This window comes from Sinocyclocheilus rhinocerous, unplaced genomic scaffold (assembly GCF_001515625.1).
Source record: "Sinocyclocheilus rhinocerous isolate Xijiao unplaced genomic scaffold, SAMN03320098_v1.1 scaffold33, whole genome shotgun sequence".
In the NCBI taxonomy this organism is placed as follows: Eukaryota; Metazoa; Chordata; class Actinopteri; order Cypriniformes; family Cyprinidae; genus Sinocyclocheilus; species Sinocyclocheilus rhinocerous.
In genome coordinates this window covers 307,584-322,036 of record NW_015657591.1, presented here as the reverse complement: position 1 = coordinate 322,036, position 14,453 = coordinate 307,584, and the positions used below count along the sequence as shown (strand labels likewise).

Genomic DNA, 14,453 nt, shown 5'->3' with positions numbered 1-14,453 from the left:
CAAGAGCGACTTAATGACTTAAGTAATCAACCTTAAAGAAATGAAGCTATATATATATTTAGAAAAACTGTGTACATATTAAATACAGAGATTGTGTTTTTTAAAAAGTAGAAAAGAAAGTAATAGAACATACAGGCTTAGGGGACTTTTATTATATATACACACACACACACACACACACTATCACTTCCGCTTGTGGAAGTTGAACTTTCAACCCGGCAGCGATTTTTCCTTCCTTTCCTGTTTCGGCCTCTGTCAGAGACACACATAGGTAAGACAATATAGTTTCAATCCATTCAAATCCTATCTTTATAAAGAGTGTTACATATAAAAGTTAACTTCGGTAACGTTCCATAACACCTCGCGAACTAGAAGACCGTGATATTACTCCCATAAATAGTGATGAGTGCAGTGTTTTAGTCGGATACACGGTGTTGCTCTAGCGGGGCTCTGCTCCATATTGGTCTCGCTAGCGCAGCTGCATGATCCGCTATAGTTGCCTATATTCAGAGCAGATACGCTGTGCTGCGATACAGTTTGTGTGAGAAAGGTGGTCAGTTTCTCGTCCTAATCTTTGTTAAGAAATATCCACTGAACTTGAACTAATGACAATGTAGATATGTAAGCCCCCATTTGGCGTCTAAAGGTATATTGTCGAGGAAAACTTGGGCTTTTCTGGATGATTTACTTGGTATTTCATTAAGTTGTTTGTCAGCAGGTCACACTGAATTAAGTCTGTAGCTTATAACACCGTGACTAGCTTAGTTTAAACGCTTAGTTGCACTCCAGGGGCCAGTTGCATAAACAGTCAGTATGTTAAGACTGTCTTAAGAACTAGTTTGACCAACTAGCAGTTAGCCAAGGGGTAACCAGTCTTACTTTTCAATTCGGATTAGAGCAGTCTACCTTTTTGTAACTGATTTTTAAAAGTTATTACTAGTCTAGAAGAAAAAAAAATACATGACTAACTTTTTAAAGGGGTCATATGATGCTGCTAAAAAGAACATTATTTTGTGTATTTGGTGTAATGAAATGTGTTTATGTGGTTTAAAGTTAAAAAAACACATTATTTTCCACATACTGTACATTATTGTTTCTCCTCTATGCCCCGCCTTGGCGGCAACAACAATACTACAGCGTGAATAAAAGTTATGCCTTCTTTCTTTGCGTGAACATTTGGGAGGCATTATGCAAATCTTCCCACATAGTGATGTGGACATGTGGGGGCGTGTTAGAACGAGACGTTTTAGGTAGGCGTGGTTGACTCTTAACTTTTATAAAGAATATCTCTTTGGATTTGAGACTTTAGTCTTTGCAACTTTACAGATCTTCTTTATGCACCAAGAGCTTGTAACACTGCAAAGAGAAAGGAAAAATTGAAATCGCATCATATGACCCCTTTAAGACTAGTCCAAGCAGTTTATGCAACTGGCCCCAGCATGTTTGCTAGAAGATGCAAGTCCTATTTTCTGTCAAATGGTTTAGAAGAGCATGTTGTTTAGAGAAGTTAAAGCGGTTTAACTTAATTTTTAGAACTCCGAGTTAATTATCATTAATCCCTAGATGATTTTCATGTGAAGTTGACCCAACTGTTGAATGTTGTTTTTCAGCAATGGCACCTCGCAAGGGTAAGGAAAAGAAGGAAGAGCAGGTCATCAGCCTGGGACCTCAGGTTGCAGAAGGCGAGAATGTGTTTGGAGTCTGTCACATCTTCGCATCCTTCAACGACACCTTTGTCCACGTCACTGACCTCTCTGGCAAGTAAGTACCGCAAGAACATGGAGAAAAATCTCTATGCACATGAAAAGCACAAATACCAGCAAAACAAATGAAGTGAGATTTTTAATTTGCACAGTAAAGTGTCAGATACTACAATGATTTCAATTCAAATTTTGCCTTGATTCCACATGCTGCGTTTTTCCGTATTGCTCTAAACGTTTATAGTGTTTCACTTGCCTGTCATTTTCACCAAAAAATATTTCTTTAAATAATAATGGTTTTCCTCATAATTGAAAGTGTACTGAATCCGTCAAGCTCCAAAATATGGCGTTATAAAATAGTTTGTACTTTATTATAAGCTTTGCGATTAGCTTTGTGTGATGACCAAACTAAGGGTGCTTTCACACTTGGTTCGATTGCGTGGTCCGAACCCGAGTTCGATTGCTCCCCCTGCCCCCGCTGGACTGTGTTCACATTATATTATTTGGGTCCGAACCGCAGTTCTGTAAGGATGGTTTCCCTACAGTGGTTCAGGCTGTAGGATTGCCGAATGACTAAAATGTTATCAGCACGATGGTATACAACTGTACATTTCTAGTCTATTACCACCCAATGCCACTTATACCAACGACGGAAATAAGCGCAGTTAGAATAGCTAAATATGTGGGAGAGCGTTGCTATTGAGTGACTATTGTATTGCAATAGGTAGCACTTTAATATTAACCTTGAATCAAGACTAGTTAGCACATAATTAATAATTGAAATGGTTTAATAACAATATTTTGTAATGGTTACACTTGAATTGGTTACAAAATAGGGATTACAGCTTCACCCACTGTGCAAAAGAGTGTGATAATTAGCAGACCCCCGATGTATACACATGTTGGCCTACAGGCCTTGATCGATATTAGCACTTCTGTGCCTTCAGGAATGCCAAACACACATTTTCCGTGATTTGATATGATTGTGTTCACATCAGCAGCGAACCGTACCGGAGTTCACTTGAACCGTACCCCAGACCACCCTATTTAAGCGGACTCGGGTACGGTTCGCGGGTGCGCACCTGAGTTCGGAAGACAGCGTTCACATCATCCAAACGTACCGAACTCTGATGTCAATCGAACCCGGATGCGCACCAAAAGTGCTAGTGTGAAAGCACCCTAAAATGTAAGTTATAGAGTGTAACCGTGTCTGCCCTCTCTTTCATTGGACTACGGGAGTTTTCCAATAAAGATTTTTTAAAGAGTCATCTTTTAGGACTTAAAGGCACAATATGTAAGATTTTTTGGACCCACTTTACCTCAATAGCAGCAAAAGTGTTTTGCAATACAATATGAACACAATAAGTACATTGTACTTAATTTTTGATGTAAGTACATAGTAGTTAAGGCCACTTAATATAAAGTGCGGCCGATTTTTTTTATTAAAATATCAAAAAACTACTAGAACAGTGTTATATATTTTGCTGACTTGTGTACGTACATTTTCCCAAATGTTTCGAAGAATGTTTAAATCCAGAGAAATAAGCAATTTTAACTAGTGACACGGACCGTGTCCATAGTGTCATTGTTTCGCCTGCTAATGACGTCATAACCCCTCGATTTGTTTTGTAGAAAACATGGAAACACCAAAGACGCTTTCATTAGCTCATCCATGAACATGATTTCTGCCCGAGTCCCGTCGGATTGCTTTGGCTGTGGGGATGAAGACGACAACTCCCATGATTCCACCCTCAGTCATGGCGTCCTCAAACTACACCTTTGCTTCTTTGTTTGTTTTGAATACGCGCCCTCTAGCGGCGAAAACTTACATATTGTGCCTTTAAAATCCATGAACAAAAACCAACCAGCTGTGAGGTGAATCACAACATTACAAAAATATTGATTTGGATCACAAAAGTATTTGGAAATCAAACGAAAAGACAGGTGTAAGAATGTATACTTGTAAACGGCAAACCGCTCATATCCCTTTAAGTAGTGCAAATGATACAATGAAATAAAAAATACATAAATATAAAAATTGATATATGGTTGCTAGCTATGTCTATAGAGACTATATATTTAGCTTTTTTTTTGTCATATGTATTTACAAATTTAGTTTTGGGAGCATAGGGAGATTGTCCTTCGTAGTACTTCAAGGGTGTGGGTGAGTTCTGAAATGATTTGCTTGTCGGAATGTTTTTTGTGCAGAATCATGGGAAATGTGGTTTATCACCCGGAGTTCCACTGTTAAACATTTGATCCCCCTATGGAGAAAATAAATGGGATTTTTACTTCTGGACCTACTGTTGAACTACATTCACTAATAATTCATATCCCTTCTCTGTGGTTATCTAATTGAACGTGGCTATTAGATGCATCTTATCAGGTCTTACGTCAATGACTTTTGCATATGAGACGCATAACTTGTAGTTTCCACATTTTAACATTTAATTTTAGAAAGAAAAAAAAATTGGCTGTCAACAACTAAACTTTTAGTTTCTGAAGAACTGCTACATAGCATGCAAGTTGTACTGGCAGTTTTATTTCTTGGAGTAATTTTAAATAGTGCCCATGATTTTCTTAAATGCATTTCTGTTTCATGAAAAAAAAAAAAAGACTGTTGTCATATTTGGGCGAACAAATTCTTTTCAAGTGATGTTTGTCATTTTACATTCGGATGGTGATCATCTTCTGAATGAGTTTTCCTTCCTCTTGATCTTCAGAGAAACAATCTGCCGTGTTACCGGTGGGATGAAGGTGAAGGCCGACAGAGACGAGTCCTCTCCTTATGCTGCTATGTTGGCGGCTCAGGATGTGGCTCAGAGGTGCAAGGAGCTGGGCATCACCGCTCTGCACATCAAGCTGAGGGCCACTGGTGGAAACAGGTGTGAGAGGCCCTGAATGCACAACACATTTACAGACAAGAGCTCAAATATAATGTTCATGACACTGGGTATGAGTTTGAGAAGAACGTATGAGCTTGCATCATGATTTACTTGCCCCCCCCCTTAAGAACCAAGACACCTGGACCAGGGGCACAGTCTGCGCTCAGGGCTCTGGCTCGTTCCGGCATGAAGATTGGCCGTATCGGTATGTTAGCACTAGCACTGCCATCTAATGATGCCTGATGTCTGTTCAGTGTAGACTTGTTTTATGAGGAAGTCTCATTCACTTTCATTTTCTTCTACAGAGGACGTCACCCCCATTCCATCGGACAGCACCCGCAGAAAGGGAGGTCGCCGTGGACGTCGTCTGTAAACTATTGGATTTTTTCAGAATAAAACGTCAAATAATACTTTTGCCTCCTGTCTTCATTGCAATGATTTCTTATGATAGCAGTGCCAAAAGCTTAGATTCTTGACTGTTCGGCTGCCTTTAAGCTGATTACACGTCTAACCGGTTTGATGTATCTGATGTGTTTTAGTTTATTTTAAAACCAAATGAATGAATGCTAGGGGAATACCAAGAAAACATCCTCATTCAGATTATACCAGAACAATTTCCTCATTGAAGTATTTCACCCTGTGCAGACACTGAAGACACTTGCAATTCTAGCTGGTTATTGACAAGTTGTGTAGAAGCTTAAAAGAAAAATGACAAAACCTAAACTATATTTGAAGTAAACAGATTTAATATCTGGTTACTTTTCTCATTTATGGTTTATAAACTAGAATTTCATAAGCTGTTATTCACTTTTTTGGAGCATTTTATTTCATGTTGGGCAAGATAAGTGAAGTGAAAGCATTGCACTTCATAGGGATAGTTCGCCCCAAAATTAAAAAATTCTGTTTTACTCTTCATGTTACCTGTATGAGTTTATTTTTTCTGTTGAACAGAGATATTTCAAAAATGTCTTTAAACAAACAGCCATTGACTTCCATAGTAGCTTTTTCAATGGCTACGATCAACTGTTTGGTTACCAATATGTTTTTAGAATATCTATTTTTGTGAACGTCATAAAGAAGTCAATGCAGGTTTGGAGAAGAAAAAAAAAGAGTAAAGAATGACAGAATCTTCATTTTTGGGTAAACTATTCCTTTATGCATTTTTAGTATTCGGGAAAGAATCACGATGCATTCTGTCTGTTATTTTTACTGAGGGAAAAAAAGCTAGATATTACAAATTTTTAGCAAGTATTTCAATATTCCTGCAAAGGTTACCATGGTAACAGGCCGCTCGAGATCTTTTGTTACATTAACAACAACACGTAAGTACTGTCATTGTTTATCACTTTGTTGCGCATGTATATTTGAATATACAAAAAAAAGTATATTACAAAAGGTCTTGTTTAAAAGCATTTTAGGTTTTTGAAAGACAAATCACACAACCGATTTGTACCCACTGAATCATTTGCACACTGACAAGATTTATTAACAGGTGAAACGTAAAAACAGTACGTTCCAGTTCACTTTTGTCTGACAACTGATGATGCAGTCCGTCACAACCAATGAAATAATAAACTCGCTCTGCTCCAGACACTTACATCCGAGTGTCGCTGCTGGACTCTCAGTTCTCATATTTTCATATTAGAGCGCTGTTACAAAAACCCCTTGAGCAAATTGACTAAATTTTGAGAAGTTTTTTCGGACTATCGATCAGAAATGTCCACCGACGGAAACGATGCACCACTTATCAGAGCTCCAAGTGAGCAAACTTCAATCAACATGGGAACTCAGGGAAGGTGAGGAAACATCGTTTTTTATTTGTTTTATAGATCAATCTTATTTATTTTTTCCTCACTTGTATATGTTAAATGCAGGTAAACGGAAAGTGATTGAGTGTAAAGAGCTGTTTGTGTGATTTCTTCAATAATTAGACAGAAAAATGTGTAATATGTGACTTTTATAATATATCACTATATATTTAGTCATCACTGTCAGTGTTTCATTTAAAAACTAAACTAATAAATTTTAATGAAAAATTATGTATTGTATATGTGTTATGTGTTCTGAAATATGTTTTGTGCAAACTGCGTATATTCTTCCATTTTAAATGATCACACATCACCTTACATATCTGATTAATAATTCAGTACAGATTAAAATACCAGACACTCTGTTCGATTTTCTAGTGCTTTTAAGAGCTCGGAATATTTGACAACTATTTTTAATGTAAACCAAAACTTTTCTGTCCATTTTAGGACACCCAACAGTTTTGAAAGGATGACTTAAAAAAATATATATATATATATATATTCTTTTTTTGCCACCACCACCATTTCACTCATTTGAATACACTGGTCTATGTATTTCCTAACAGATCGAACAATCAGGCCTTGAAAGTGGCAGGAGTGACTCTGCTGGCTGGCATACTGATCGCAGGTCAGGCCTTCACCGCCTACATGGCATACAGCCAGAAGGAGCAGCTCAACACCCTGGAGAGACGCAGCGACCGCCTGCAGGAGATCAGCCGCAAGTCTGGTCAGCGAATATTGATGATTTCATGGGCTTCTCATCATACTACCTTTTAAACCACCCTTATCCCATCACCACAGATGTCCTCTAATGAAAGCATAATAATTCTGACTTTCTTCCCCTTTTTTTTTTTTTTTTGTGCAGTAATGCGTGCCCCCTTGCAAATGCATCTCCCCATGAGCTCCCTGGCTCTGACATATGAGGAAGAGCCCAAGGAGAAGAAGGTAAAACTCATTTCCTCTCCTCTTGAATGTGTTTTAATGTGGGCAGGCAGCCACTTGATGTCAGGATTGAGTCAGAAAACTAAATGGTTTTGCTTTAGAAATGACAAACAGGACAAAACAGGACGCGATAAATGAAAATAAAAAATTAAGATATAAAAATATGGAAAATATCAATCCTGCCATCTACAGATTTCTCATCTCATTCATTTATTATGCTCTGTTTAACAGGATTCCTCTTCCTCGAATCCCAAACCAGGTATCAAGATCTTACTGTTTTGAATCCAATTAGTTCTCAGCAGCTTTATGTCTTTTGCTCACACATATGTATTTTCTGTCCCACAGAGCTCACCCAGTGCCAGAAGGAGGCTTCTGGGGAGGTCAAGAGTCTTCTGCCATCTTTCCGCCCCAGGTGTGATGAGAACGGAGACTATCTGGCTCAGCAGTGCTGGGACAAAACTGACTTTTGCTGGTGTGTGGACAAGAACGGCATCGAGATGCCTGATTCCCTGACCAACGGCACTGCTAAGTGTCAGGGCTTCAATTCTGGTATGAACTGAATTTTTGTGTTATAAAAGGCCATGGAAGCTGATTTATTCTGTGACGTGCATGACCAACTCACAATAATTATATTAAGATCAAGATCAGCAAATGTGCTACATATTCAGAAATAAATACAGCGTTCCTTTTATTGTATCACATAATTTAAAGCAACTGTATGTACGTTTTTTTTTTAAATATCAGTTTCAAAAGCATTCTTATGGTACACTGACTTCTAATAAAGCAAACGGCTGCTGTTTCTTTCCCACACTTCTCAAATGTCTGTTCTGGGAGTATTTAAGTTTGGAGAGCAGGTACAAAATTCTGCAAAAAAAAAAAGAAGGTTTCTTTACAGCAGCAATTACGACTTACAAATCCACTCACGTACCTTTAGGCATCTCCAAATTCGCTAAATACACAAAAATGCATGCAGTTGCTTTAAAGAACTGAAATAATCAACAATTAAGTAATTATTTAATTTTTTTGTCATTTTCCAGTTAAAGGCAGGGTAAGCGATTTCTGGTAGCCAATGTTGATATTTGAAATCACCAAAACAAACACGCCCCTACCCCAAAAGGGTATTGCCCCTATTTTGATAGCTCCGCCCCACATATACGTACGCAACCCAGGCAACGATTAGTTCTGTGAAACAAAGCAAAACTAATGTTACACCGTGTCTACATCGGACGTGAGCGGCGCGGCGCAACAAATCCCCGACAGAAAACTGCTGCCGGGTTCTATTATGACGTGCTGACACAAATTTCAAATGGTTTTCAACAGTCGTTTGATCGCGTCCAGTGTAGGCAGACTTTAGCTGTTGTAGACAAGGTGTTACTCACCTATAGAGAATGAGGAGTTACGTCACGATCTTTTCACTCTGCATTGCATTTCGGGGCTCGGCTCGGCTAATGTCCATCCCATGCACTGAAAGCTCTCTCCTCCACATCACGAGTAGACACGCCCCTTATTGCTGATTGGCTACAAGTTTGTTTTGCTATTCGGCCCGAATCAGTTTTCTAAAGTGTTTTTGAAAAATTACATACCCTGCCTTTAAGAGTAAGGTTGGCATGCACCTATATGACTGTTTCTATATTATGTTTTACTGCCTTCATCTTCATGAATGCAGTCACCTGACTGATGTTATATGATACATAACTCTAATATAAATCATTCTTCACTGTTCCTTATTTTAGCTGATGTAGTGGTGGCAGAGCCTCTGTTGGGAAAAGATGGCCACTGAAGCGGAGCAGTGAAGAGCAGTTCAAATACAAATAGCATTTTCTGCTATCTTTAATTTTAACAGTTCTACTTTAACATTTATGGCTTGGTTTGAGGTAAACAGCTTTATATATAGTCGATTAAGATATTTTGCTGTCACAGTAGTGGAAAATAAAGTTAATTGTTTTGTATTGTACTGGTAATTATTACAGACTATAGTAGATTCAGCAGTGTTGACCTTTTATGAAAAACTTTCACTTGATGGAATTGTACAATTGCTTACTATTGCTTTTTTTAACTAACCTTTAATGTCTTTTTATTGTGAGTGTAAAATGGATCGAGAGATAAGTAATATATAGAAGGATAGCTGAAATTTGATGATGGATAGCTAACAAAGATGGACAATAAAATGAATTACTAACTACTTGTGTGCCCTGTGTCTGATTTAGACAAATTCCTGTAACTTTAAAGCCGAAATGTTTGCAGAACACCTGAATCTGTCTCTGTCCAGATTACCATCTTTGTACTATTTCGTTATCGGTCACCATCGTAGCGTACTATCTTAGCGTTCAGACCATTTTTTAATACGTCATTTCACAGTACTTTCCACAATTGTTTATTATTTTTTCCTAACACTTGCTTTCATTGTAGAAAATCACCTGCTAGTCTGTTTTTCAAAAGATAACTTCTCTTAGCTACCACTTTCCGGGTGCAGACGCATATACATTTTAGGATTTTAATGAGTTTTACACGCATTATCTATCTCATCCTGTTGGCGTCTACCATCTCTGGTACCCCAGGTGAAAAAGTATACTTGAATGCACTAAAAAAACACAAATACCAGCAAGTACATTTGTAGTACATTCTTACAGTACATTGTAGTAGTACATTCATTCTTGGATTTTCATGAGAAATACAGTAGAAATGAATGAATTAAAAGCCTATAGGTTACTGTGCTTAGGCTACTATAATTGCACTAATTGTCACAGTTCGCGGTCTCTCTCTCTCTCTGTCTGTGTGTGTGTGTGTATGCGCGCCTCTGCTGCTCTTTTTGGCCTTGTTCCTCGTTCCTGCTCTGGGCTGCGTTTCCTGAAAGCATCGTAAGCCTAAATTGATCGTAGATCCATTGTTGGCAATGGGGTCTACAATGTACTTAGGCTTAGGCCTGTCACGATAACAACTTTTTGTTGTGCGATATATTGCGCCAGAAATAATTGCGATAAGCGATATTATTGTCATTTTAAAGACCATTTTATGCCACTGAATATATAATCATAATGTAACAGCATAATAACGCAAGAAGGCCTACACACTTCCAAATGACAACAAACTTTACATTTTTAAGAATATTTAGATAATGGAAATTAAGTATCAAAATATTAGATACCTTAAAAAACCTGAATAAATAGTAAATAAACATTTTCTAACAAAAAGTGCAAAGTAACAAGTAGAAAAAAAGAAAAATGCACAAAGAACTTGTATGCGGATTTTTCCATCTACAGATTTTTGCACACTATTGCTGAAAAACACAATCACTACTTAGCAGTCGGATGTCCGTATGCACAAAGGCACAGATCCCTAAACAAGGCCATATCTGCAGATGAAACTTTTTTGTAGAAGCATTTTTTAAATTTGAACTAGCACCTCAAGACTGCACCACGTCATGTACGAGAAGCTGCAAAAGACACAGGCGCAAGTGGAATGTACAAAACATGGTGACATAAATTTTTAAGTAAATATAATGGGCGATATATTGCGTCACCAAAAATGATTGCGGTCATGTACATATATTGCGCGGTAAGTCGATATATTGATTATTGCGACAGGCCTACTTAGGCTTACGATGCTTTTGGGAAACGCAGCCCTGGACTGTTCGCTGTCATTTCGGTTGGATTTCTACTTGGTTCCCCATTGCAGTCACCATGCTACCAGTGGACTATTTCTCTTGCACCCAAGATCATGATCTCTGTCTGCTGCTCTCGGCTTCCTCTAATGCTGAACTCTCATCTGAATCCTGTGTTATTTCCATTGACACTAATAGCACATCATTGGATTATTCATTCATATGTGTTTAGATGTGTACCAAAATTCACACTTTAAGTACATTATGGAAGTGCACTTAAAGTGTATTTTATTGCACTTTTTTTCACCTGGAACTTCCTTCTGTATTCTCTAGTAATAAGCGCAGTCACATAAGTCATAAAGGCCTACACAGTCAGACAGTCTGGCCTTGAGACCTTCAAAACGCACCCAGCTCACATATGAGGCAAACTAACTTTCACAAACATGCAAAGTAACTTCTTCCTTTGTTTACTATAAGATAAATAAATAATATTTAATCGACGCCAGAGCAGAGACGGTGTTCACTGTGCTCTCAGAGAGAATCTGAAGAATACTCTTGATCTGTGATCACTATACTAGAACATCCCATCTGCCTACTTCCCAAAATTCCAACAAATTGCACCTAATTTTATGGCATTACAAAATCCAGAAAAGTAAGGCATATACTGGAAGAACACTCCAGCTTCATCACAACAGCAGCAGCAAAATATGTAACAGCTTGCCACAAAGTGAGTCAGCCAGCAGACAAAACTAAGTCTGAAATATTCTATTTTATTGTCTTAATCATTTTCTTGTTATTTCGTTTTAAAACATGTATTTGTTTATTTACTTAAATATTAATTGATTGGTTTTTATTTTGTTATATAATAATGATTTTATTAATTGCTCAAGTAATGGCCAATGCTTTGGCAATACTGTAAAAGTAATGCATATAAAGCTCATGTGAATTTGAGAGAGTTCTGATGGCATGTGAGGAGTGCATATGGGATTTTGTCCTACTTAAACGATATTGGATTGTATATCATGGTCTGAAATTTCAAAACTCGTTTAAGGATTTGTCCCTTATATTTTTCCTATGAAAAATTATTAAGCATACATTTTCTAGACCCAGTTTAAGGTTTTATTCGTTCAAATACAACATTTTCAAAAATTCTTGGAAAAACACATGCAATGAATGTAAAAGAATCTATCCAAAAAAAATATCACACATGATGGCAAAGATATTAGAAGACATGCCAAAGAAAAACTTTACTCGCATAAAGCAAAGGAAAGAATTCCTATTATTCAAAACTATTCTTTTGAAATAATTCTTTACATAGAAAAAGTATGCATTATGATATGGATTACACTTTAAAACCACACCACTCCATGTGAAAACCAACTGCATGAAAATCAGTTTTCATCCTCAAACTTGGCTACTTCCTGTTTTCTATTTCACTTCCAAAGGCTGACTTCCATTATTTTAATTAAAAGCAGAAGTGGTTGAGTGTGATAAAGTGCAACATTATTTTATCCAACAACTACATAAAAGGCTTCAGCAACTCAAGTCCAGCGATCTCTCACATTTGACACGTACAGGAATTGTTCAATGCCAGACATTATTTACAAAGTGTGTTGTGGCTGATTGTTCACCTGTTTAGTGCAAACCTCTATTTTAAAAAAGGCATTGGAAAAAAATATTTATGTAACAGACAGAACATTAACATTTTGAGCATATTAAGAACTGATAAAGCTTTGGCCATTTGTACCATTTTAAGGAATTTAGGTGTATATCGTCTTTCAAAAAAAGCTGTTGTAACAGCACGGACCAAACCAATTTTAAATAGAAACATAACCTAAAATTGCTAAGCTGAGAAGCTTAATTATTTTGGACACCAAAGTATCATCTAAATACATCCAGTTATTCTATGTGGTCTGATGAATGGCAGCTCAGTTGAGGTACAGGTTTAAGTTTCTGAGTGAGGCACCATTTCTGAGATTGTTATATTGGCTCCCTCTATCTCTTCTTAAATGAGCTGAAGTAGTTTTTTATGGTCTGCTCAACGTTAGGCACTTGATAGCTCTGAGCAGCATAGATGCCAGTGCAGGTTCCTACAAGAACTCCCAGGACTGCAGAGGAGCGGAGCTTTGCCACCACATACCCAGCCAAAAAGCCCTTGAGGAAGGGAGAACTGAGCACACTTCCACCCTAAATTGAGGAAGAGGGGGAAAAAAAAAAAACTGTGTGAGAGAGAAACTTGAACACAGAACTCCATAAAGCAGAATGATCAGATGGACCCTTTTCACATTTACAAGTGTGGAACACAAATTTTGAATATTGAATTTTCAAGACTTTTCAATGAGGGAAAAAAGCAAAGTACAGCTGCTGTATAGCCGTGAAATCCCATTCACTTTCTCCACAGAGGAACTGTTTTTTTAACGAGATCTCATAAACCTTTAAAACAAACCTACTGTGACCTACAAGGTTGGTAATCAATTGTATATGCTTGTGTTAAAACCATCTGCCCAGATTGTGCCAACTCATTTTTTTTTAAAAGCTGCAGTCTGTAACTTTTGGCGGTCTAGCGGTTAATAAACAGAACTGCATGCATCTTGCGGAAGAACATTGTAACCAGAGCTACTTCTCTCTGTTTATGTCTATAAACAGCCCAGTACCTGCGAATCATGCAGGTACTGGGCTACTCCACAGCGGTGCCTACCCGAACCAGTCTAAAATAGTCCAAATCTAAACACTTATTATAGGTGTACCTTAGTGATTCAGGATAAGCCAAAAACACGGTTTGGAAAATGGATTCATGGTGTACTCGCTTATATAAATTTTGTAAATTTTGAACACAAAAAAAAAAAAAGTTACAGACTGCAGCTTTAAGCAATCATGTTTAACATTGAAATGCATAGTGATAAACTACATTACCCATGATTCTAAAAAGAAATCTTTGTAGAAAATCAAAATAAGCAATTTGCACCAAAAGAACTCTTTAGTGTCCCTCCACTCCCATGAAGCACTACAAAAGATGTTATATAAATGCATATTTTGCAATAAATGTAAAATATATTGTTTCCATATTCATAATCAACATCTTTAAATCAACAGTTTTAGTTATAGCCATTGTTTTTATTTCTTTTGGGATTGTAGTTCTTTCGCTCATTCAAGTCGTTAAAGGGTGAGTTCACCCAAAAGTGAAAATTCTGTCATTAATTACTCTCCCTCATGTCGTTCCAAACCCGTAAGACCTTCATTCATCTTTGGAACACAAATTAAGATATTTTTGATGGAATCTGAGAGCTCTCTGACCCTCCATAGACAGCAAGAATATGACCACGATCAACGCACAGAAACGTAGCAAAGACATCGGTAAAATAGTCCATGTGACATCAGGGGTTCAACCGTAATATTACGAAGCTAGGAGAATACTTTTTGTGTATTCATGCACGTGCTGTCTACTGAATGTAAACAACGCAGATTACGTTGATTACGTTCTGGGGTACTCTCCAAAATGGCGGAAGACGGTAACTCG

General features: G+C 37.5%; 2 protein-coding genes across 3 annotated transcripts; both read left to right on the top strand.

The window, feature by feature from the left end:
* Positions 1-179: 179 nt before the first annotated feature.
* LOC107721415 (40S ribosomal protein S14) lies at positions 180-4,995 on the top strand. Its single transcript, XM_016529418.1, has 5 exons — positions 180-271; positions 1,611-1,761; positions 4,424-4,585; positions 4,714-4,790; positions 4,891-4,995. The coding sequence occupies exons 2-5, from the start codon at positions 1,613-1,615 to the stop codon at positions 4,956-4,958; spliced, it is 456 nt and encodes a 151-aa protein (XP_016384904.1). The 5' UTR covers positions 180-271; positions 1,611-1,612; the 3' UTR covers positions 4,959-4,995.
* Positions 4,996-6,163: 1,168 nt separating this feature from the next.
* LOC107721410 (H-2 class II histocompatibility antigen gamma chain-like) lies at positions 6,164-9,517 on the top strand. 2 transcript variants are annotated; one of them, XM_016529410.1, is made up of 6 exons: positions 6,164-6,381; positions 6,960-7,120; positions 7,259-7,338; positions 7,567-7,594; positions 7,681-7,884; positions 9,069-9,517. In XM_016529410.1, exons 1-6 carry the CDS (start codon positions 6,302-6,304, stop codon positions 9,113-9,115), a joined length of 600 nt encoding a protein of 199 aa, XP_016384896.1. In that variant the 5' UTR covers positions 6,164-6,301; the 3' UTR covers positions 9,116-9,517. The 2 variants fall into 2 exon arrangements, with proteins under 2 accessions (XP_016384896.1, XP_016384898.1); XM_016529412.1 differs by having other exon boundaries at positions 6,164-6,394.
* Positions 9,518-14,453: the final 4,936 nt, after the last annotated feature.

What these genes read in the sequence shown, in the direction of transcription:
- LOC107721410 (XM_016529410.1), top strand. Translation starts at nt 6,302, where the DNA reads ATGTCCACCGACGGAAACGATGCACCACTTATCAGAGCTCCAAGTGAG. An exon ending in AAGAGCCCAAGGAGAAGAAG is followed by an intron (nt 7,339 to 7,566) that starts GTAAAACTCATT and finishes TCTGTTTAACAG; the next exon opens with GATTCCTCTTCCTCGAATCC. An exon ending in TTCCTCGAATCCCAAACCAG is followed by an intron (nt 7,595 to 7,680) that starts GTATCAAGATCT and finishes TCTGTCCCACAG; the next exon opens with AGCTCACCCAGTGCCAGAAG.
- LOC107721415 (XM_016529418.1), top strand. Translation starts at nt 1,613, where the DNA reads ATGGCACCTCGCAAGGGTAAGGAAAAGAAGGAAGAGCAGGTCATCAGC. An exon ending in AGGGCCACTGGTGGAAACAG is followed by an intron (nt 4,586 to 4,713) that starts GTGTGAGAGGCC and finishes CCCCCCCTTAAG; the next exon opens with AACCAAGACACCTGGACCAG. An exon ending in CATGAAGATTGGCCGTATCG is followed by an intron (nt 4,791 to 4,890) that starts GTATGTTAGCAC and finishes TTTCTTCTACAG; the next exon opens with AGGACGTCACCCCCATTCCA.